This window comes from Aspergillus alliaceus (assembly GCF_009176365.1).
Source record: "Aspergillus alliaceus strain CBS 536.65 unplaced genomic scaffold BDW43scaffold_12, whole genome shotgun sequence".
Taxonomy (NCBI): Eukaryota; Fungi; Ascomycota; class Eurotiomycetes; order Eurotiales; family Aspergillaceae; genus Aspergillus; species Aspergillus alliaceus.
Window position 1 is genome coordinate 459465 of NW_022474695.1, and position 22442 is coordinate 481906.

The 22442-nt window shown below is 48.0% G+C and overlaps 7 protein-coding genes across 7 annotated transcripts; 3 read left to right on the forward strand and 4 right to left on the reverse strand.

The window, feature by feature from the left end:
• Positions 1–3738: 3738 nt before the first annotated feature.
• Positions 3739–7205, forward strand: BDW43DRAFT_33415 (peptidase family M20/M25/M40 protein). The gene has a single exon (XM_032049927.1). The coding sequence runs from the start codon at positions 4161–4163 to the stop codon at positions 6537–6539; it is 2379 nt and encodes a 792-aa protein (XP_031902302.1). The 5' UTR covers positions 3739–4160; the 3' UTR covers positions 6540–7205.
• Positions 6883–9305, reverse strand: BDW43DRAFT_33410 (Lectin C-type domain protein). The gene is made up of 3 exons (XM_032049926.1): positions 9159–9305; positions 7143–9047; positions 6883–7057 (listed from the first exon to the last, which is right to left on the reverse strand). The coding sequence occupies exons 1-2, from the start codon at positions 9222–9224 to the stop codon at positions 7311–7313; spliced, it is 1803 nt and encodes a 600-aa protein (XP_031902303.1). The 5' UTR covers positions 9225–9305; the 3' UTR covers positions 6883–7057; positions 7143–7310.
• Positions 9306–9441: 136 nt separating this feature from the next.
• On the forward strand, positions 9442–11065 carry BDW43DRAFT_33425 (Sec62 family protein translocation protein). Its single transcript, XM_032049928.1, has 3 exons — positions 9442–10046; positions 10106–10662; positions 10718–11065. The coding sequence occupies exons 1-3, from the start codon at positions 9611–9613 to the stop codon at positions 10898–10900; spliced, it is 1176 nt and encodes a 391-aa protein (XP_031902304.1). The 5' UTR covers positions 9442–9610; the 3' UTR covers positions 10901–11065.
• A 438-nt stretch (positions 11066–11503) lies between these two features.
• BDW43DRAFT_309332 (uncharacterized protein) lies at positions 11504–12110 on the reverse strand (the record flags this gene model as incomplete). Its single annotated transcript, XM_032046686.1, has 3 exons — positions 11504–11702; positions 11765–11876; positions 11966–12110. 3 exons carry the CDS (start codon positions 12108–12110, stop codon positions 11504–11506), a joined length of 456 nt encoding a protein of 151 aa, XP_031902305.1.
• An 862-nt stretch (positions 12111–12972) lies between these two features.
• Positions 12973–14954, reverse strand: BDW43DRAFT_298971 (transcription factor domain-containing protein; the record flags this gene model as incomplete). The annotated part of the gene is made up of 4 exons (XM_032044647.1): positions 12973–13674; positions 13753–14266; positions 14432–14702; positions 14765–14954. The coding sequence occupies 4 exons, from the start codon at positions 14952–14954 to the stop codon at positions 12973–12975; spliced, it is 1677 nt and encodes a 558-aa protein (XP_031902306.1).
• A 2392-nt stretch (positions 14955–17346) lies between these two features.
• gprD lies at positions 17347–19021 on the reverse strand. The gene is made up of 2 exons (XM_032049930.1): positions 18336–19021; positions 17347–18276 (listed from the first exon to the last, which is right to left on the reverse strand). Exons 1-2 carry the CDS (start codon positions 18909–18911, stop codon positions 17614–17616), a joined length of 1239 nt encoding a protein of 412 aa, XP_031902307.1. The 5' UTR covers positions 18912–19021; the 3' UTR covers positions 17347–17613.
• Positions 19022–21884: 2863 nt separating this feature from the next.
• aspf13 (allergenic cerato-platanin Asp F13) lies at positions 21885–22355 on the forward strand (the record flags this gene model as incomplete). The annotated part of the gene is made up of 1 exon (XM_032044648.1): positions 21885–22355. One exon carries the CDS (start codon positions 21885–21887, stop codon positions 22353–22355), a length of 471 nt encoding a protein of 156 aa, XP_031902308.1.
• Positions 22356–22442: the final 87 nt, after the last annotated feature.

Sequence of the window (22442 nt, forward strand, 5' to 3'; positions counted from 1 at the left end):
CCAAAGCTACTAATAACGTAAGACCTACAATATTTATGTAGACTGATCATATTCTTTTGTACTATATGAAGTACGTTTATCTGATTGATGCCCTAATTCAGGCAAAGGGTTATTGGCCACCACTTGCTAGCACAGTAGTTTCCCTGAAACGACGCTTGATCCTATGCAAATCGGTGTCAATGAATAATACCTAGATTGACTGTTCCAGTAACATATCTGCAGGATTCATTGTTCATAGTTAATACAAATGGATGCTGGGTCTGTCCGACATCTAGAAAAATAACCGTGTAATCCAAGAAGCAAACTCGGAGTCTATTCTAGTCAGTGCAAATGTAATGTTTGAAATCTACTCCTAAAATAGCATGGTGCCTTCAAAGCAGCGTTAGAGCAAAGCAAGCCTTCTCGGATATATGTGGCTCTTGTCCTGGAAGCGTGAGGCCTTCTATATAAAAGAAAATCTTGAATCGTAACTTAACGAGTTGAATCCTGACACCCTGTTGACCTCTTTATGAGACCGATATAACTAGTAGCTTTAAAATTCCAATATTGGAGCCTCAACGGTCTGAAAAAAGAGAATTAACGTTCATTTAAGCCTTTCATATGTTGTTGAACTAATGATGTTAACTCTCATGTTATATAACTTCTTTCAAAACCTAACACCCTATATTTATTCATTTAGAGGTTGAGGAAGCGTCGGGTAGCGAACCTGTCGTTTTGGTCACGACGTTAAACAGCGTGGATCCATTCGGAATATGTAATTTAGTAAATCAGTGTTGAGATCCAGTCTCTCTGCGACAATTAAATGGGCCGCGTATAAATCCACTTCTGGTAGACATTGTCCGATGACTCTGACAACGCCCTTCTCCCAGAAACCTTCTCTGTACACATAGTGCAAGCAGTGTGTTATACTTTCTTTAATTGCTTCTCATTCCTCTATTTGTCTCCCAGGCCTTGGCATCTATGTTGAATCTTTCGGTTGTTGTCTTTCTATGCGCCGTATAAGGATTCGTTCCAGCAATGGGGTTTAAGACTCGGCTCAAGACCAAACAATTGCGCATCTCACGATTATTCACCCTCCTATGTGGTCCGTCCTTATTGTGAGCCATTTTCAAACCCCGATAAGCAGCTACTATGCTCACATGGACGCCATCTATCCCTCTTCTACCCAAAATATTGACTGGTCTCGCTTTGCCAGCGTTCAATATGCAATGTCAACCGACTATCTATGCAATTCTGTTATGATATTCGAGGCGCTAATGCATTTGAAAAGCAAGGCTGGAAGATTGTTGATGTATTCAGAAGAAATCTCGGTGACTGGTTCTTTCACTCAGAGTCGGTCGCTCCGCAAAGTCCTGGATGAATACGAGGTGAAGCTTATGCCGATGCAAATGGAATTCAAAATACTACCGAAGGTACGTAACTATCCGTGGCTACCCTTTCCCAGATCTTCACCCTGATATTACCTCGTTGGCCGTCAAAAAGGAGAATCAGCTACTTACATCTAAGGCTGCTCCATATTCTAAAGACGTGGGCATTCAGCTACATGAAGCCCCTCGCATTCCATCAAACACAGTACGACCGCGTCCTTAGCCTAGGCTCTGATACGATACTCTTTTAGGTACCTCATTCTCTAGCATCTCCAGCCGACACGGATACAGCAGAGAGAACCAACGGTCTCATCTCTTGGTTATCAATGGAGTAGCACATGGACGAATTGTTCCTACTCCCTCCATACCCTATCGCAATACCCCGCGCGTACAGGTTGAACACCTCCGATATCAAGCTATGCACGCGAGTTATGCTGGTTCAACCCTCTGAGTTCGAATTTCACCGCATCTTGAGGAACATTGATGCAGGCGGTCCACCAGAATACGCTATGGAGGTTATGAATATCTTGTACAAGAGAAACGCTCTCGTTCTTCCTCACCGGTTCGTATGAATTGTTGACCGGAGAGTTCCGTCAAAAGACTCTTTCGGTGTATATGGTGAGCTCGCTTGAGTCTTGGGATCCTGACAGGGTTCTGTCAGAGGCCAAGTACCTACACTTTTCAGACTGGCCTGTTTTCAAGGTATGCAAACGCAATCCTTGCTACCGTGCGATGTTGGTCTACGAATAACTGGGGATTTTCTCTGACTATTTCATGCTATCTGCAGCCATGGATCGAGACACCCGCGGAGATGATGGAAGCAGAACAACCCGCTTGTGACAGACCCTACCAGAGGCAAAGAGACTTGCCAGCTCACGAGCTCTGGCTAGGCTTTTGAAGGGTAGGAAGTGCTTCGTTGTTCATGTTCTCTTAAGCTGTGGAAGTATATACTAACGTGCGCGGCTATGATTTAGGGTAGATATCGAGCCGGCCTACATAGACGACGATCTTGTCTATTCGGATGATGATCCCCTATCGCATTCTGATTTAGATATATAGCTTCGTGGGCTTCTGCTTAGAGATAAATGTTTGATTCTTTGGGTATTGGATTGTGTTAGGTTCTTCTCTTTAAGGGTTCGCAGGCTGGTCCGGAAATGTTCTCCAAAAAGATGGAAGAGATTACAGTGGTTGAGATAACTTGGGACAATTTTTTGTTCAATAGGATAATTAGTAATATGGAGGCCCACGCTGTGGATATAACACGCTTACTTATATTGCGACTGAGATAGCTTTCTGTCTTCAAGTCAAATAATATAATTTGGAGTACGTACTATTTATTACCTAGTCCAAGTATAAGCATAACTAGTTAGGTCTAGTGGTGCATTAGTCAGCCGCACAAACCTTAGCCGGCATAAAAGATGTGCATAACATAAAGGGTCTCGTGTCATTCTTTCCTGTGACTAATTAAGGTTAAAAAAAGACAAAAAAAGGGAAAAAGAAAAAAAAAGCCAAGCTTATTATGTCGAATCTCGAGAACAACAAAAGAAATCCCCCTTCAATACAATCTCGAAGGAAAAGACGATTTGAAACCCATTGGTAAGACATCGCGGTCGAGATCTACACGTACGCCACATTCGACCCTACTCTGACAGCGATCGCCCTTGAAAAGAATTATCATGGCTGACTATCGTTAAACTAGCGATGATTCCATTCCCATTTCCACCAGCCTCGGCCCAATCAGCGGAAAACCGTTACCCAGAGTGGAGACCTTCGAGGGGTTGGATTTCAGGGGTATTCCCATCTTTCAGCTTGTTGGGAGAATATTTACTCCGTACGGAGTACCGGGGTTTCGTCATGGCCATTGACGGGGTTTTTTGGGCTTGGACTCATTGCTGAGCTGAACTAGATCGCGATGAATCTGTGCTTCTTCGCAATCCCTCTTGTCTCAGAAGCACATCCTCTCTCCACCTGGGGTTTCGCTTGTGAGTATCGTGGGTTTCAGGTCTGCTCATCGCCAGCATCACCGCCGCGACTAAGGCAGCAGCAGCTTCCTTAGCCACAAACTAGTGTGCATTTGGTACGTTTGGTTTAATTTTAACACAAAGAGAGAGAAAAAAAAATAACAAAAAATTGGTCATGACTCCGTTGCGGCTGGATTCTTATCGCCCATCCAGAGCTTTTCTTGTTTCTTCGACAATATCTCTCTTCCTTTCTCGCATTTAACCTGTCACCGTCTTGCCTTTTTTCATTTTGTCTTTTTTGTTTCACCTCACTTACTCAAATCAGGTTGTTGGAGAGGACCATGGCTTCTGTCCGCTCGGTAGAGTAATTGATTAGGCCATTGACTTATTTGTAGCGACCCCTCAACTCGGTTTCCCTCATTTATCTAATACACGACACGATTTCGGGCCGTCAGACGATCATTATTGCTCGGGGGTTGATCGTTCAACTCCCATTTGATACCGCATCTCTTTTGTTGTTCTCAATTGGTGATCAATGCACTGTCTAGTAGGCATCGTGGGTCCATACGATACTGCAATGCCAACTTTCCCGCCATCTTTTGTGGAGAAAGAAGACCTATCTTGAACCACACTTCCTTCTCGTTTCGTCGTTCGCTCAACGGCGCTCTGCTTGCGCCAGCCATTCATCTCTCACTAAGGTCGCTTTGTCTCAATAGTGGTAAAGTCGCGTCTAGAGCGCATGGCAAGCGGACCATTGCGCATCTTGATCTGCACACAATTCATCCAGTATCAGGGACTACGAAGGATATAGCTGTCAGTTGGAGACAGCAGAATGACAGCGAACGCCGATCCCCCTAAATCATCGGTCAGCGAGCGCAGAGGCCAGATATTATCTCCGCTACAAACCAACTTTAGTCGTCCAAATGCCCGACCGCCTGTTGTTGCTACTCGTCCCAATCGGCCACGACCGGAGGAGTATCAGAATGACGGCGAGGCAGGAGAGCGTGTTCCATTGCAGACCCCAGTCAAACGACAGACATCTAAATCAGGCCTGCGCAGCATCTTCAGCCGGGAAAAGCTACCTCATAAAGAAAGCACTGACTCCAAACTCTCTGGAATTGAGGAGACGCAGGACTCCATGCCACAGGCGACCACAAACTCGGCCGCGCCTCTTTCGCCAACGCTTGCTACACCGAAGACAACGTTCTCAACGCCGACAGGTGTAACATCGCCCATAGAGGACCCTCCTCGGCCCAAGCCTTCAAAATCCCGTCAGAAAACCAGCGAGGACAAGCCCGCTGCGGGTGAAATCGGCTGGAAACCTCCACCGCTTTTCCAAGCCTACCCCCAGGCGATTAAGCATGATAGTCTTCTGGCCCCTGCCATGTCTGCGGATTCGATCTTGCGACTTCAGGCGACATCTACTGCGAAAAGAGGCAGTGTTAGGGATGATTCGGCTCAGGCAGAGACTCGGAAAAAGGAGAACAAGGAAAAGAAAAAGCACATGCGCTCATTATCCGAGACAATTGGTAAGTCTGAGTGGTCTCCAAAGATCTATATACTGGTCACAACCGGCTACATCTTGCAGTACGCTGGTAGCGGGAAGTATGATCGACCGCCGGAGAAGATGTTGCAGCTAGGTCCCAAATCTGTGGCATTCGCGAGCGATGCGATTCCGGGCAAACACTGGGTTTTGCAGATTTCCCAGGTTACGGATGAAAATAATGCTGCCTCAACTGATACTCACCGGCACTTGTTCTCCCGTTTTGGTTTCCACCGTTCCCCCGCTCGGCGTTTGACCCGGAGTCTTCTTCTAGTATTCAACTCTCCTGATGAGATGAGCTCCTGGCTGTTGGCTGTCAGGGCTCAGATTGAAGCGCGAGGAGGGAAAAAGTACGTTTCGGAGAGAGCGGTCGATGATGACACGGAGCAGCAGCTGGAGTCTGGACCTAGCACTCGCCAGTTGGTCAAGAAGGACCCGAACCGATTCTCCCAAACATTTCTGCAACCTCAACCAGCATTCGGTGCCGATGATAAAGAATCTAGTGACCAATCTCGCCGAAGCTCGTATATCTCGCTTAAACGCCGGTCACTGGCTACGCAGCCTACTCCCGAATCACGCTCCGAATCATTGTCTACGACGCAAACCGAGGTGACTTCGCCAGTTAGTGGCCAGCCGCGATTCTACTCTGCGATAGTAAAGCCGGAAGACAATGGATTTAGTTCACCTCCAAATGGTAGCGTTATCTCAACGGCCCTGTCTGGTCAGGATGGGCCGCCGAGAAGCCCAACGTTCTCGAGCCCAATGAAGCGAGAGTCTGTGTACACTTCAAATACGGCAACAGTTACAGAGGCCTCGGATGATTGCCTGACACAGCCGACGGTCCCTGATCCCATTCTGCGAAGCGCTTCCCCGCCAGCTCCAAACTTCAGTGTCCCCTCTTTCAGCAAGAGATTTACAGCGAGGATGGGGCAGGTCCAGATGCCGCACATGGCTCCTCGGTTTCCGTCTCTCAGACATACAGACGAGGTTGATACTATATCTTCCTTCCCATCCCCACCGCATTCTCCAATCAAGAGCATCAGTAGCGTCGCAATGAGCGAATCGCACGAACAAGTCGCACCATTCCGTGATTCCCTACAGAGGAGGTCTTTGCGCATATCCAATTCTGAGGACTCGCTCGCGGAGTCTAGGACCCAGGACCTCAGGTTGCAGCACGCTTCCCGTATTGGAAAGAATGTTGCAGCAGCATCAACGGCCTCTCAATCCTCACGCCCCCCTAGCATTATCGAACACGAGCCTACCAATTCACAGATCGCACAATTACCCCCCGAGACAGGTCATCTGACGTCTCGTCGGGAGCAGCAACGCCATAGAGTTTCTGTTTTCCCCACAGCGGCTCCGAATCGTCCTACGGCTGGGCCCATGCTACGTCGCAAGAGTATGCCCGGACTTTCAGTTGGGCCGCCCGCATTGCCTCCTCCCGACTGCCCCTTGCCAAAGATACCATCTCCAATTGATCCACCACTGCCTGAAATCGCTGAGCAATTTCCGGACCCACGGATGTGCATCTCACCCCCGCCCTCAAAATGCAGTCGACTGCGTCGCAAAAGCCTGGCTAATTCCTCACCTCGTCCCGCTCATACACCTCTCCCCCCGGCAACACAAAGTCTAGGTTCTCGATACCCACGGACTATCAATGGAATATGAACTGCCAGTTTCTGATGTCCCACTTCCGCTATGTTTTCCAACCCTACTCATTGCATATGGATGCCCCTCTTTCCCACTATATACCACAATTTTCATTCACTTGATTCATACGCAAGAATGCTTTCCTTCTTTGCTGGCTTTGATAGCCGGGCACTGTCTAACCAAAAAAGCTTTTATACCATACCATATCATACTGCATCAGCGATTGACCGATTTTCATTATCAAACAGCATCATGGCCATTGCTTTACTGACACCTCTCCTTTCCTTGTCTGTTTCTTTTCTAACCCATTCTTTCTATCATCGTAATAATGCCGTTATTCTCGAAACGGTTTTCTCTCTTATTCCTCACAGCGATGCACGAATCAGGATATCCCACGCTGTCCATGGTTTATTGGTTATACATGATTTAAACTCGTTCGTGTTAAAGCTTACCATCTTATACCTATTTATCTATATCATGTCCCTATATATATCTATATACCAGGTTTTGTTCTGCGGCACAGGTCGCCATTGATGCTGTCGTTTTCCAAATAAAGTGCTCTGGGAGTCAACTTTCGTTTATCCATCAAAAATAAATCAGTTAGATTCTATGGGTGCTTACACGTGTCCAAAGAGATCACCAGTATAGACTAGGGAAGATATTCATCGATAGACATTGCCAATCATAGGGGTACATTGGGTATCAGATACATAGAGCTTCGTGTCATCAAACCGGCTTTTGATTGTGAAGTCGTGCCGCTTGTTTGTTCGCGCCAGATTCTATCCCTTATCAAGAAGGGACACCCTCATACTCCCACCCATGGATAACCCTCTTTCCTCGTCTAGAATTGCGCCGGTTGGCGTTACACTTGACGAAGAGCGTTAACGCGGTGATGATGCAAATCACAATGGCTGCGATGGCGGATACCAAAACTGTCCGTTTTTCTAGCTGCTTTGGATCTGAGGCGTACGGACATGAAGCCTCAGGTCCACCGGTTGCCCAACAAGATGTGATGTCCCGGGAATTGAAGTCCAGCCAGATCTCGCGCTTCGCGGGGTCGGGTGATGCGGGATTGATAATGTTGCTTGATTGGGTTAGAAGGTACCGGTAGAGATAGGTATTCTCGAGGCCTGTGCGCGGAACTCCCATGGTGGTGTTTTCTGGGCAGGCATATGAGTAGGCATCGCTGTAGCTATAGACGGTATTGGATATTGTCCAGGTATACGGTAGGTTCCCGACTCGGCAGGCTGCTCGCCGTATATCCGTACAGTTGGTGACGCGCCAGTGGCCTCCTACAGATACGTCCATGACCGCGCATCGGTCGTGTTGGGGCGAGTCAATACCTTCGCCCACATCCGAGCCCTGAGGCTCTCCCTCTGCCCATGCCCATGTAGAGGATAAAGATATATTCTTATATAGTGTGGCCGCTTCATCGGCAGTCTTGTTAAACAGGGTGCTGTTGAGGATCGGTGTCAGTCCACACGCGGTTAGATTGACAACCCTGTCTGACAGTTCAGACAAAGCGTATGTCTCGTTCATGCCTCTGGGAACAGAGAGGCTATTTGAGAGTGCCCAAGAGGAGTTCACTTGGGATACCTGGGAAGCGCCTGCATCATAGAGGCAGCCATAATCCAAGCCTTTTGTATCGCCCGAAGGCGCAGGTACTGTGGACGTTAGATATCCCGGTGGGAAGATGACTTCGCTTTTACCCGTAGTCAAGTCGTAGTCTTCTAGTTGCGGATCGACGGAACCATATTCGAGGAATAGACGACGCTCTTTTGCTAGTTGCACGTATTTTGTGCCGGGCCACCCATCGGGGGTACTTTGTGTACCATCCGAGAGCTTGTTAATTGTAAAGTACTCGGTAATGGGTTTGTACCCATCATCGACTACATACCAAGACTCGTTTAGGTTACTGCGCTCCTTGGCCAGCTGCGACGGAGTGTATATATAATGAAAGAGGCGGTTATCCATCAAAGTATCGACACGTTCTGAAAAGGCTGGCAGGTCGTCACCTGACACCTTTGACGCAGGCTGATTCGGAGCTGCAGCACTAGCGGCAACATGCAGATTGAACGTTATGTATATGATGTATACATTCAATTGGGAAGTAGTGTCTTTGTAGTAATCCTGGAAAATATCGATCAGACCCGAGAGATCCAGATCATTAGCACACCGATAGGGGCCCAGCTCATAGACCGACGATCCTGATGAGTTGGACCCGACCGTGACAGTACTTCGAGCAGCGCTCGTAGTTGCCGTTGGTCCTACTGATGGCGTCGTAGAAATGGTAACAACAGGCTCGTCCTTCGGGATGGCTACTGGACAAAAGCTCCATGCGCGCGAGTCTACGGACCAGTACAGATCGACTAGGAAGCGGCGATATCCAGATGCTAACAGGTTGGATATGCATTTTTCAGCGGACTGCGTCTCGAATACACTGTTGCCAAAGCATGCCGCTGTTACGGATACACCGGCTCTTGTGATAAAATTGATTGGAATCTGGCCGGCGACATCTCTCTCACTCTAATATATGATCTTTAGTCCAAACCGGTTGATTTTTATTTTTTTTCTTTTCTTTTATTTTATTTTTATCATTCCTCGGTATACTTCCCAGGAAGTGGGATGGTGACTTACCAGAAAAACAGTTTCCCATTTCGTATTGATGAGGGATGACTGATCCGGATTGAAGCTTAATGACATGGAGCGACGGAGATATTTAAGGGATAGTGGGGATAGACATGGTTTGAAAGGGTCGTCGCCATAAGAGAGGGAGGAAGGGAGAGAGTAAAGGGGAGTTTTGTTAAGTTGAAAGGATAAGCTGATAACGAATTTCTGCGGAGAAGGCGGTAGGAAACGTTCTTTGTGGCTTTACCCTTTTGAGAGCAGTTATCTGGCCACTTCAGCGTGACTTTCGACTTTCAGCTTCCCTTCCCCGTCATATTATCGTGTTATTTCCCTCACCCTCTTTAGAACCTTTTTTTTTCTCTTCCTAGCTGGAGGCAGACTCTCGAGTCTCCTACTAGAAACTTCGCCCGTAATCTTATTAAACTACTCCGGCTCAATCCCCGTCCTCCACATTACTTAAAATGGCGGCGCCCGGCCAGCCGTCTCCCCAGCAGATGGCCGCCATGCAGCAACAGTTTGCTGCTGAGGCCGCAAGGCGTGGCATGACGCCGGAGGAATTTGCTAAACAGCAGCGCGAACAGCTGAACGCTGAGGCTCAGAAGCACGGCATGACCACCGAACAATACGTTACCCAACTGAGAATGCGAGCTCTCGCTGCCCACCAGAGGCAGGAGGCCCAACGACAGGGTCAAGGATCTCCACAGCCAGGACAGCCCGGAGAAGAAGGCCAGCAGGCACCGCAACAATCGCAACCCCAACAGACCACGCATCAGGTTCCTGTGAACCCGTCGAATCCCCCGGATCCGAAGGCCATCGCGGTTGCGCAGTTCTTGCGCTCCCAGAACCTGAAGCCGAGAACATGTATCATGGACGGACAAAGAAAGGACATGTTCAAAGGTGCCTACTTCATGAACTCCTGGGCGAGCTGTGCGCATCATGGCTAACCGGTTATACAGTGAAACGTGCTATTCGCGCCCTCGAATCGCCCGCGTATGCTAAAGCAGCCGCAAAGAAAAATTCCCTTCTCCCCCCGGTAACGGACCGTGCCTCTGCGGAGAACGTCTTCAAGCTCCTTCCTCTGTCGCTCCTTGCCTTGCGAGTGTCCAAAGTCGATCCCCATGCAGGTCATAATCACGCGAAGCCCAAGAACCGAGTCAAGGGACTGTGGACCGTCAAGATCGAGCAACACCAGGAAACAGACCCTATGATGCACTACGTGTGGCTGTACGAGGGCCCCCAATGGAAACAGAAGGCTATGGCCGCCGCCGTGGTGGCTGGTATCTTTGCCGTTGTTCTCTTCCCATTGTGGCCCATGATGCTGAGACAGGGCGTCTGGTATCTGAGTGTCGGTATGATGGGTCTACTGGGATTGTTCTTCGCCATGTCCATCTTCCGTCTCATTCTGTTCTGTGTCACCGTCTTTGTGGTTCCCCCGGGTCTCTGGTTATTCCCGAACTTGTTCGAGGATGTTGGTTTCTTTGATAGTTTCAAGCCCTTGTGGGGTTGGCAAGAGGTATGTCTTTCATCCCGAACTGATTCTGTTCCCCCCTCTAACACACTTCCCATAGGGCAAGAAAAAGAAGAAGTCCAAGAAGACTTCAGCCGACGCATCCAAGTCCATGGAGGCCCCAGCTTCTCAACCAGCCGACTCTACCCCGTCAGCAACCACAACAGCAACACAGGCCCCGGATACTTCGGGTGCTGTGAAACGTGATCTGGCCCCTCGAGTCGAGGAGGTGACGGACGAGTAATATATAGAATTAACTACTTTGAGAGTTGCAGGTTCTTTTGCATCGTGTCGAACTGGATCATTCTTACTCGGGTATGGTTTAGGCTCCGCACCTGCGTGTTACTCCGTATCTATTTCTCCTTTGCCTTTTGGCAGTTGCTTCCTTTTGTTTGAAGTATTTATGTTGGTTCGGGCTTTTTATGGGCGAAATGATTCCAATCGTGTATGAAGGTTTCGACATATAAAAAATGCAGTTCTGCTTCATAAATGTGTGATTGCTGTGGGAAGAGGTATACTGTGTGGTCTTCTTGACAACTATATCCTATAAGAAGAAACCACTGATATTCATCACATGACATGTATAACATGCAGGGTCAATTCAGGCGTTTCAAATGCAGCATTTGCACATTTGCATATATATCACGACAGGGCCTCGTGCACCTTGGCCTCTCCATTTATGTGGACTAGGTATACACCACTGGTCACTTTTCCATCTACGGTATCAGATCGCTCAGCCGGGGGAACGGCCTTAGCATCACCAGAAGCCAGTGTAAACCGTACGCGGGTCGAAAAGCTTCCTCCCCAATCTCTTCGATTGGAGTACATATAGGAGCGGGCCGATGGCTTAGGATAGTCCCTTGGCCGGAAACCTTCCAACTGGGAAGGTCGTCTGTGAGTTGGAACGTTCCTTGCCCCCGGCGAACATGGTCATGAGCCGGTTAAAGCACAGGTGCCCTTTAGGCAAGAGGTCTCGGGATTCACGACGGGGTGAAGCCGGGAGTAGTATGTCGATGCTGCGAAGTAATGAAGGCCCTCCTTGGTCCCTACATAGCATCAGCGGTCTTTGGCTCAATGAAAGAAATCAGTTATATTGTTCCGTTCTTACCTGTGCCAGTGATGAGTGCCAACGCGTAAGAGCGTTAAGTTGATGGATATCTCTTTAATCTGATCTCCTGACACGGTTTGTCCACGCTTCTCACAAAAAGATGCGGGTGCCCCTGCAAGTTTAGTGTCTTGGGCTCCGTTTTGATGTGGTCAGCTCATGCCGTTTTGCGACCCAAAAAAATTATATGCGGTGCATTGGCACAAGCTGCATTGGCATGCTTCGCTAGCTGCTTCATCGATGCCTCGCCAATGCGGCTTGTTACACCAACGAAGACGGCTATGAGTCTAGCAGGTAGGGCCGAATCTAACCGTCGATTCGAAGCCCGGATCGCCTCGAGAGTGTCCATTCTGGTTGCTCTTGGAATGGATAGCGTGCATTGCACATTTTATGTAATAACGCTTTGGCTTAGGGGTAGATACAACCGCGGTATAATGGTGAATGGAGAGCTTGTGAGGGTACGTGGCTAGAAGAGCCCATGGCGGACACCATGATACGACTTACTCATCATGTTGATAGCGCATGGATATATGAACGAATTAGATATGATTCGTTGACAGGCTCTACAGACAAAGAAAATATGACGCATCAGATACACCTGTCTAACATCACAATATGGTATCGTTGGCGGAGATAGATTATTTCCGAGTCGTGTGGCTCTTCAGAGTTGATCAAGGGTTGATGTCGGAGTTGTCTGGACTGCGCCAACTCCGGGGCTCAACTTGGATCTACCGAATGGGAGCTTGCCCAGTCAGTTGGTACATGTAGGGATCTCTAGCATGGATGCTATCTAGGGTAATGGTACTCCGCGTATGATGTGATATGTGAGGACTTCGGAGCCTTTGTTCAGTCCGCGAAGGGTGTGGGAACCGAATCAAACCTTGACCGTGGATAGTCACTAGCGGAAAGGTGCTCATATAAGTATGCACAATGCCCTTCTCCCGTCGAAAGACACAAGACTTGTCAGATGCCAATGCTCTTCATACAACCGAGTTAGGGCTGGAAGAGTGACAAAATCACCAAGCCTTCCGCAGAAGGACAGTTGGGGAGTGAACAGTATCAAAATGTGCTCAGGAAGTTTTGCCGTTGTTGAGGTGTGACACCTACGGGCTGTTGGTGTTTTCAATTCACGAAAACATGTCTCGAGAACAGGTCATCGCGGCTTTCGGGGTGACAACATCCGAGATTATTTCGAAAGTACTGTGGCGTATTCAAATTTTTATACCAAGCCCTTTCAGGACACTCAACTGGTATGTGGCTAGATTGTTCATTTCCCCCATTCTCCGCAGGATTCCGAGCAAGGCCTGCAACGACACCTCAGTTGGTTCTATTAGAGGTCTCTCTGGGTGCTCTATCCGGAAATCAGTGTGCAGTCCAAGCCATTTAGCACCCAGGGAAATGGCTAGGGGCATAAAAAAGTGTGTTTTAAAGTAGCCCAGACGTTCGTGCTCCCGGCCTAACCGGGCAATCTCCTGTGCGGCATGAAATGCACGCTCCTGGTACGGGACCATCCTCGCACGGGAGGCTTCGTCCTTTGCAAGGGACTCCATGATAATGCACAAATAAATGACTGATGCTTGAGAAGCCATACAAGTGAACATGGCCATGGGATCGATGATCATGGGGATCGATGGATAGTCAATGGCGAGATTCTTGATCCGCCTGCTTATCATACTATAGAGCCATTCATGTCGGGCCCAGAAATCCTGCGGCATGTTGCCGTACACGCTCTCCACCGCTGACACGCGATGATGGGTCAGTGCACGCCCGGCAATTGTAACCAAGATGGTACATTCCGCCAGGGGGGAGAGCGACAGGTATTCGTTACACGCTATGGCCTCGGATAGGAAGCATTCAGGTCTGGGAGTACCGCTCTGAAATCCTACTTCCCGGCATGGAAGGCGAGTGCATATCTGTCCATGGGATGTCAGAAACCTGCATTGGGGGAGGGTTTCTTTGCTGGCAGTGCTTGATTTAATGCCGGGACTCACAACTTCTTCGTTCAACGTCAACGGCGATCCGTTGCCGATACTAACAAAGCGATCTAGGCAGTAGGCCACCCAGAAGGTCCGCCTCCTCTCTTCTAGTTCAACGAAGTCCTCCCCAGGGCCAATCTTGGCCGTGTTCGGATTGTCGAGATCATACAACTGCAGTAGCTGGACGAGGCGGAACGCCCGACCAGCGGTGATCCAACCACGGCGATAGTTAGTTCGAGAAAACTCGTAGAAGGTTAATAAGAGCCAAGCCTGAACTTGCTCAATTTGACAGACCCCCATGGCACTATCCTCGAGGTCCAGTGCATTGAGCATTGCTCGGGTCTCACTATATAGCCTGTCTCGGATATGGTCGTACTGAGCAGACTGCGCCATTGAAACTGTCCACATGGCATGTTGCAAGCATAGCTGATACTGGCTCAAGGAGTACGGGTCCAGACTCCACGCACAGGTCTTTGCCTGATTGAGGATCGGCACGACCGGATGGACCCGGTCGAAGTACAGTTGAACCCTGGAGGATCGGACACGAATTAGCTTTAGATTAATCTAGGAGGGAAAAGAAAACTTCTTTTTCTTTTCTTTTCTTTTTTTTTTTTTTTTTTCAATCCCCTCTCATCCTCACCTCTCTCTATGTCTGTCTCGCTTTACTTAAAGAAAGGGGGTGGAGTCGGCTCACAAGTCTCGCTTCATTAGGTCTGTTAACACCGTGACCGCAGACGGTGAAAATGGCCCTGACGAGAAGGCAGGAAATACTTCGGTCTGGCATGACCGGTCAACCTGGGCATTTTGTTTGAAATCATTTGGAAGTTGTGGTAAAGGTGGCTGTGGATCATCTTCCGTTGCCGTACTTCCCCTATGCACTGGAAGCTCATCCATCCCGTCGATTTCCTGCGCTTTGACCGGTAAGGTCGTCGCAGGCGGGTTGGAGAGCAAGTGTTCCAGTGCACCTGGGGAACCACACGGCGATCAGCAGCCGGGTTCGTAGGCAGAGACTGGACTGGCTACTTACAGATGCGTTTCCGCAGGACATCCGAGCCCTTGCGGGGACGTCGAGGTCTTCGGCGGTCATTCACTTGGCATTGAATCCCCACGCTGGCGCATGTGCCGCACTGTGGGCGCTGCCGGTCACAACGGAGTTTTCTCTTGCGACACTCGTCACACGCGGAGCCGGGTTGCTGGCGACTCCCTACCCGGCCCATGTTGATTGAGGTACTATCGCGAAGAATGTATGCATTCAAAGACCACAAGCTGGTGTCCTTCACACAGAAGACTAGTATTTATTATTAAATGTTACCGGATGAGTGAGTCTTGTCGTTGAATAGGAGTATACGAATGAATGAATACGACACTAATTGACTGTGAACATGACTAAATCTGTTGGATGATGGAAAATGGGGAAATGTAAGCACCACTGGGAATATTGTTAGTGCGACCCGTAGTCACAAGGAGTTCGATCCTTTGGATTCAACACGTCTGAAATATTGGCTTCTAGAAAGTTGGAAATAAATAAATAAAATAAGGAGAGAAAAAAGATTTATATAGCTATAGTATACAGCGACGACTTTCAGAATATGTACGTATGTACGTGTAAGTAGCGCACTAACCGCTCAACCGTCAAAGAAAAGTGCTGTCCCCTGCCTGGCCCGGAGAGTTCTCTGCCGCTCTGCCGCTAGCCCTATCAAGTAATCCTCAGGCACCCGGGTATCTGAGCACGACCTGGTTGCTTAGGAGCGCGTCCAAATAAGGCCTTATATAATGGCCCTAGCTGCCGCTGCCATTCTTTCTGAGAAACCAAACTATACCATTCGATTGTTCTTCTTTGTTGAATTAATAAGTGGCTCGTCACATTTCAGTAGGGAAGAGTACTAGTGCTACCTCGGAATGATAGTGGCCCTATTTGCAGATCGTTATGCGGTTCGGCAACGACTGGCAAATAAGAACCGAGGCATACTATTTTCAGGATCAAGCGAGCAAACTTCCTCAAACAGGCAGGAAAAAATTGAATGCTTCAAGAGGAACAACAGCCGGCAAGCTCTAACGTTGCAGTGGAGTATATTTATTTATATTTGTTGGGTTTAGGGAAAGGGCATCAACTCCTAATGATGACTGACAGATATAACGTACATCTTGTGACCCGTAATCATATCTGCGCCCATACAGTAGTACAAAGCAATAAAAGCAAGAACAAGTTAGGGCATTTGAACATCTCCCTCGAACCGCCCGAGGCCAGGGAGGCACTGCAAGTCGAAGGCCAAAAAGAAAATTCTACGAACTATTAGGTAAATACATCGACACGCCAATAGAATTCTCTTTTTTTTTTATTATTTCTTTTTTAACAAAAACGCTCACCAATCAACTAGCGAAATATTAATTCCTATCAATACGTCTTTTCTTTATTAGATAGGTTAGGGAGAAGATCCAAAAGTCTAAGCTGAGCCCCATCTAATACGAGCGTTGTTTTCCAAACCCGGCTTGCTTCAATTGTATGGAGGGGTTCTTTAGGTTTCATGCATCATTAGTCGTTTATTCTTTGTGGTTCGAAAATTCTATCTCTCTGCTCTCAAGATGAATTACCCACTAGTATTAGTAGTTAGAGTCTAGACACTACCCGTAGTGAGGGATGCCGATTGTTTAGTATTGGATATTGCGGGTTATTCCGTAAGATGCCCCGTAACCTAGGCTAATTCTGTGGGGGCCTTAAATTGGAGATAGGTGGAAAAGGGGGAGGATGGTTAACTACGGAGTGCGTCGTAGTTTCAGAAGATTCTACTTGGTGAAAGCTACTGGGGATTTGGAGCATATACCTTTTAGTTTTCGTGGAAGAGAACGTCGATCGGCTTTGGAGAAAGGAAATACTAGTTCGATCAGAGATATAGTATCTAGATGGTTGATACTAACTTGATCGACATTCTCGGGCTTCGTCTAACTTTTCAACTTTCGGGGTAAGGGAGAGATTGAAGGTTATATTGAACATGGTTGCATAGTGTCCAGGGTTGTATTTGCACTCTATTGATAGGTACTCATTAACTTCGAGGTACAGAGCACGTGCTGCTACTAGTAGTATTGTAGGTAGCCGGGGTATATACAAGGGACAGTTACTCCGTAATGATTGATCCCTACAGAACCAATGCCGATACGAAGAACTGCCGGTTCCGTCCAGGAAAAGGAATTACTCCGTTGGGGAAGGTCATAAAAAGATCATTCACAAATCCATGTTGATCGATCAGCTAAACTAGTAATAGTGGAGTTGGACCCGTACCTCGCTTTCTCCGCGGCGATGTATGTCATTTGCGTGAATTTTAATTCGTGCTCCAAGAAGCTTCGCTTGGTACGGGATAATGGTATCCTTAATTACGAGGCACTAGACTAATAAAGACCCCTTTTGCAGAGTCCATGTGTCGGGTGCGATCCGACACTGTGGACCCAATACGGAAGCACAAGCTTTTCCCAAAGTGGAGTATGGTACCGCAGATCGTTATGCCGGATGTGCGATGGGAACGTTTGCCGATGATTCGGTCCGGTACTGAACATAATATGACAGATACGTACTGTTAGCTACGTGATTGAAAAGGGGAGGAACCAAGCTGGGGTATCACCAATAGTATCATTAGAACTAATTATATAGTCATCAAGGGGTAATTTAGAATAGAAAAGCAACAAAAAGGAGAGTATCGGAAGATAAGGGAAGATAATGGTTAAAAGAAAAAGGTGAAAGAGGCCAGAGAAAAACAAATTAAAAGAGGGACAGGGCGGAGAAAGATATATTTTTTAAAAAAACAAAAGAAATTGAAATGAAAATAAAAAAAAATTAAAATTAAAAAAAAGGCGGGTACGGAGGTGAAAAAATTCATGCACACATCATCTACTATTTCTTTTGTGTCCGTGAAATTCGTTTGGGTCTGCTGGCTCGTGCGAGATCTCGATGGTCGTTTCCTGGTACACTCCATGACCTAGGTCGGCCATTTCCATGTCGCCCTTGCGAAGGTCTTCAGTGGAGTCACCGTCGTTGAGTGTGTCGTGCAGTCCTCGGCGTAGACGAGACCCCACACGCATCTTCTTGGTCTCTCTCGTAGCAGTTGTAATATGTGTCTGATACGCGTTCGAGTTCGAGTATGCATACATCTTGTCTGATGTGCTGACCTCCGTATCTAATAGCAAGTGCCGGCGGGTCAACGTGTACACAGTCACGTCTACCAGCCCCGACAACGCCATTAGGGACCCGGCCACGGCAAAGTACTCCCTACTGGGAACAATGTGTCTGGCTGTCGACATGCGGCCTGCTGCTAGCGGGAGAGATAGGACCAGATATACGAGTGGATAAATAACCATGTAAATGACGACACGGTTTAGTCGCTTCAAACTTTCTTGGTGCCCTTGACGGAGCATCGCTGCCTGGTTCATACGGCGCCGCAGGTGGAAGAATAACATGCCATAGAGGACGATGGTTCCGAATTCAGCAAGGAAAATCCACAGATAATGAGCCCAGAGACGTTCTATTTCATGTTCTGGGCCAATCCAGCACTGAACGAATGGGGGTAAGTACTTTTTCGTTCTTGATTGTGTTAAATGAGCTAACTTACCCAGCCGGCCTCGGAGATAACGAAAGTTTTGGAGCCAAATAGCCCAACAGGAACCAAACCTAGCACAATGATGAAGACCCAGAGTCCTATGACACAGGACACAAAAGTCCTGTGTGGGAGTTGGCGCCCCCTCAGCACGACTGCGCCAGTGTGCATCGCAATCGCCAAAATAAACAACCCACTGCCAGGATCACCGGTCTGGATCCACCAGCCTTGAAGGACGCAGGCAGCACTTGGATAGTATACATATCCACGTGAGACCCAATGAAGGCATAGTAAGAAGGCAGTCGCTTGTTGTATATCGACCAGAAGAAGATTGTAAATCAGAACGACGTACTGATTGGCGGCAAGGGGATGTTTATAGTAGCGCCGCCAGAAGATAAAACGGTAGGTGAGGAAACTGAGTAGGCAAAATGAGGCAGTAAATGAACAAAGTGCGATAATGCCCATGGCAATAAATCCTGCTTTATGCCCGCCTTCGACAGGCTGCTCCGTAGCATCTTGTCGTCTGGTGAGTTGAGTATAGTGAGTATCCTCACTATTTAGAAGGTGTAGCATGCGAATGAGGGCTAGCATTGTTCATCTCTTGCAACGGAATGTCTGGATCAGGGATTCCCGGAGTTCCAAGTCTGTAGGAGAAGACGAAGTTATATAACCGTTTAGCATCGAGGTTTTGGCACGGTTCCTGGTCCATAATTTGGAAATCCTGCTATCCCAGCTAAGCTCCTCATGAAAAGCTTTTCTACCCCAAGCTTTACTTAGAAGGGGCTCCAGGTCGCTAGATATATGGGGCACTTCATGGTTCCAGAATTGGCCATCGTTTGGTACACACCGACGAACAACCCATAATGGCATAGTGCGAGGATAAGTCGGATGTACGTAGTTTTACACGACATGCCAGATGAAGATCCACCGTCGGGGCCAACATAGCCCCCCTCATCCCTACTAGCCAAACTACTTGATATTGTGGCCGAGAAAGTGGGCAAATAGTTCCGGACATGATCGGCATTCCCAATGGTTTGGATCAGGATGATCTTGGTGGGTTGTAGGGGCTCTAGGAACCAACTACCGCCGCAGAAAGACCAGCGCCAGATGATAAATTTAATGACCGTATGACAAAGCACGTACTCGGGAGTGGTATCCTCGTGAAAATCCGTTAGCCCATGTGGGTACTACATTTCGTAAAGTCTCTTTGGAGTCACGATTCACCTATTCACTATTAATTATGTGGAAGGTATCGTGCCGGCAAGTTGTAAGAAAAGCCAGTGCAGTCATTATACTCACAAGGCGATTCAGAGATTCCGATTCGAAATAGCTCTTGCGCTCTTTTGGGAGCGATACTGACGGAACTTCTACCAGCAGGGCACCCAGTCTGATGGATCCCGATCATTAAGAAGCTAGTGCGAGTCCAACTAATGAGCTCGATTCGACCCACAGACAAAGATACTCTCCGTAGAGAGGGTAGGGATTGGCAGTCAACCGCAATCGAGAACTTCACTACTAGAAAACTTGGCAAAAGTCATTAGCAATTTAAAATTGAACCTTCTCAAAATGGGCAAAGCTGGTCAATGCCCCGGATATAATCGCAGAGGGACCGAGGGTCTCGGGTAATTTGAGTGAATGTCTCTTAGTTCTCACAAATGACAACAAGAAAGAGGGAAAGTGTTCAGGAAGGGTCGATAGCATGAAATGACCTGACTTATTAAGACCAGTAGCCTGAGGCGGCTCCCTGTCACCTGCCTTGTCCCTTTTCCAGATACGGATAAGTCTTGCTATAGTGACTAAAGGCAGTACTCCGAACCTCCACCTGCCCTTCCTTCCATGCCCTGCCCTCGTGATAACTAGAGCATGGCCACAGCATGGATTTTAACTTCCGCCTTTCGAGCTTAGATGGGAAGTATTGTCGCTGATCGAATGTTGTCCGCGATGTCGAACGATCTTCAGGGGCCCTGCATCTACCAATCCGGGTTTCGAGAGCTCAAATAAAATGTAACGGCAATTAGGGCGATGATACTTTTCAATCACATCCCGAGTCTCTCAAACCATGGTTCGCTGTTAAGGTAAGAACCATTGGGTCTCTATAGAACAGAGTCCCTGAGCGCGAACCATGGTCGTTTGAACCCCAGAAAATCGCATTTTGCCGTATCCTAAAGCAGGAACAGGACAGCCAATGACTAAATGGCAATGATCAATGTCAATTAAGAGAAACATATAGGAACACTTCTTGAACTTCCTTTTGTTGGTCTCCTCCAATCCTTTAGCGGGAAAAAAATATCCATTGCCCGGATTACGCAAAGTTACAGTTCTGGACTTGTGGACGACATGTCCAATGCGACCTGCAATGTTGATAGACCAGCGCAGAAAAAAAAAACTGATGACATATCTCGTTAGAGTATTTATTTTTCAACAACAATTGCCCAGGCCCCCCGTTTTATTTCCTATAAGAACATTGTGGTACCACAGCCTCATCTTACCTTCTCCCTTAAAATGAAAGCTCATTAGGTTTGTCGTGTTGTGTTGCTTGACTATTAATTCCTAGGTAATGTAAGGCTCCCAGTGGACCTTGAACGGTATGATTAATTTCTTGCTGCAGATTTCAGGCGTCCCAGGTCTGCCTGTGTGAGACACACAGATACGATTGAGGATATAATTAGCTATGGAGATATATTCAATATATTGAAATATGCTGCATTTCTCGATAAATTCGGTGGGTGGTGCTATTTCCGGCAACTTTTCTTGGCACCAACTGATGAATGACAGGTGAATTCAATATGAATGAGAACTCACCGCTTGAGGGCGTCAACAACATGACCACAACGTGACATCAGTGGACAAAGAATGAAATTGGCATCTCACCATGTGCGACACTCGGAGTCCCCATGCACCCGAAGATGCCGAAGAGCATTGCTCGTTTTCTTTTGACTTGTTGCATGACTGACAACATCACACGTCAATGCAACCTATGGATAGAGGGGACCAACTGACTGATCGTCCGCGTCATCCCGCATCGGGACAGACGAAGCCACAGCGGACGCCTAAAGCTATACCCTAGTATATGTATGTCTCAACCGGGGTCTAACCCGGCATCATCTGACTGGCCCGGAGGCGGAAAATCTCCCCAGTGACTGTATCCCCGCATCGATCTCCGCCGGCCTCAAGAGCCAAATCCAATCATCAGATGAGGGGATTGTCTCACTTTGCCGTGTGAATTTCCCCGCCGCACCTGGCCTGCGATTGCTCCGGTTTCAAAAAACTTGCAGGAAAGTTCTATCATCACGTTTCTATTCCCGGTCACCAATCGCCGAACTATACGAGATAGCAATGTAGTGTCTCGCGAACGGTGGCGAGGCAACCGTGGATGAATGCTATCATAGCTCCCAAAAGCGTTGAAAATCGAGTATATAAACCCCCTCGGTATCTCATAGACTGACTCTACAACTCCAAGCTCATCAATTCAACTACTCTCCAAGTCTCAAAAGGCTTACCAGACTCAAGTGTTCCCACAACCTTTCTTCTGAAGCAAAATTTTCTACTAAAACTTCCATCACAATGAAATCTTTCGCTTCCGCCTCTCTTCTGACTCTCATCTCTTTGGCTTTGGCCGCGCCCGTGGAACAATCAACTGACGCTACTACCGCCGCTACCATCTCCGTCTCTTACGACCAGAAATACGATGTTGCCGGCAGCTCCCTCACCACCGTCGCCTGCTCTGACGGCGTGTACGGCCTTATCAGTCGAGGCTATAGCACCTTCGGCTCCCTCCCGAACTTCCCTAACATTGGAGGCGCCCCTACTATCCCCGGTTGGAATTCCCCCAACTGCGGAAAGTGCTATCAGCTCCATTACAAGGCCGGCAACGTCGACAAGTCCATCTATGTGCTTGGCGTTGATGCGGCGCCCGGTGGCTTCAACATCGGCCTGCAGGCTATGAACACTCTGACGAACGGATTAGCCGAGCAGTTGGGTAGAGTCAATGTGGAGTACACTGAGGTCGCCGGGTCGAACTGCGGACTCCCTTAATGGACGAAATTGTCTTGATTGGTTGATATGATGAATCATGGATTGCATAAACTTAGTATCTAATTATAACTTCTCATGTGTTCTATT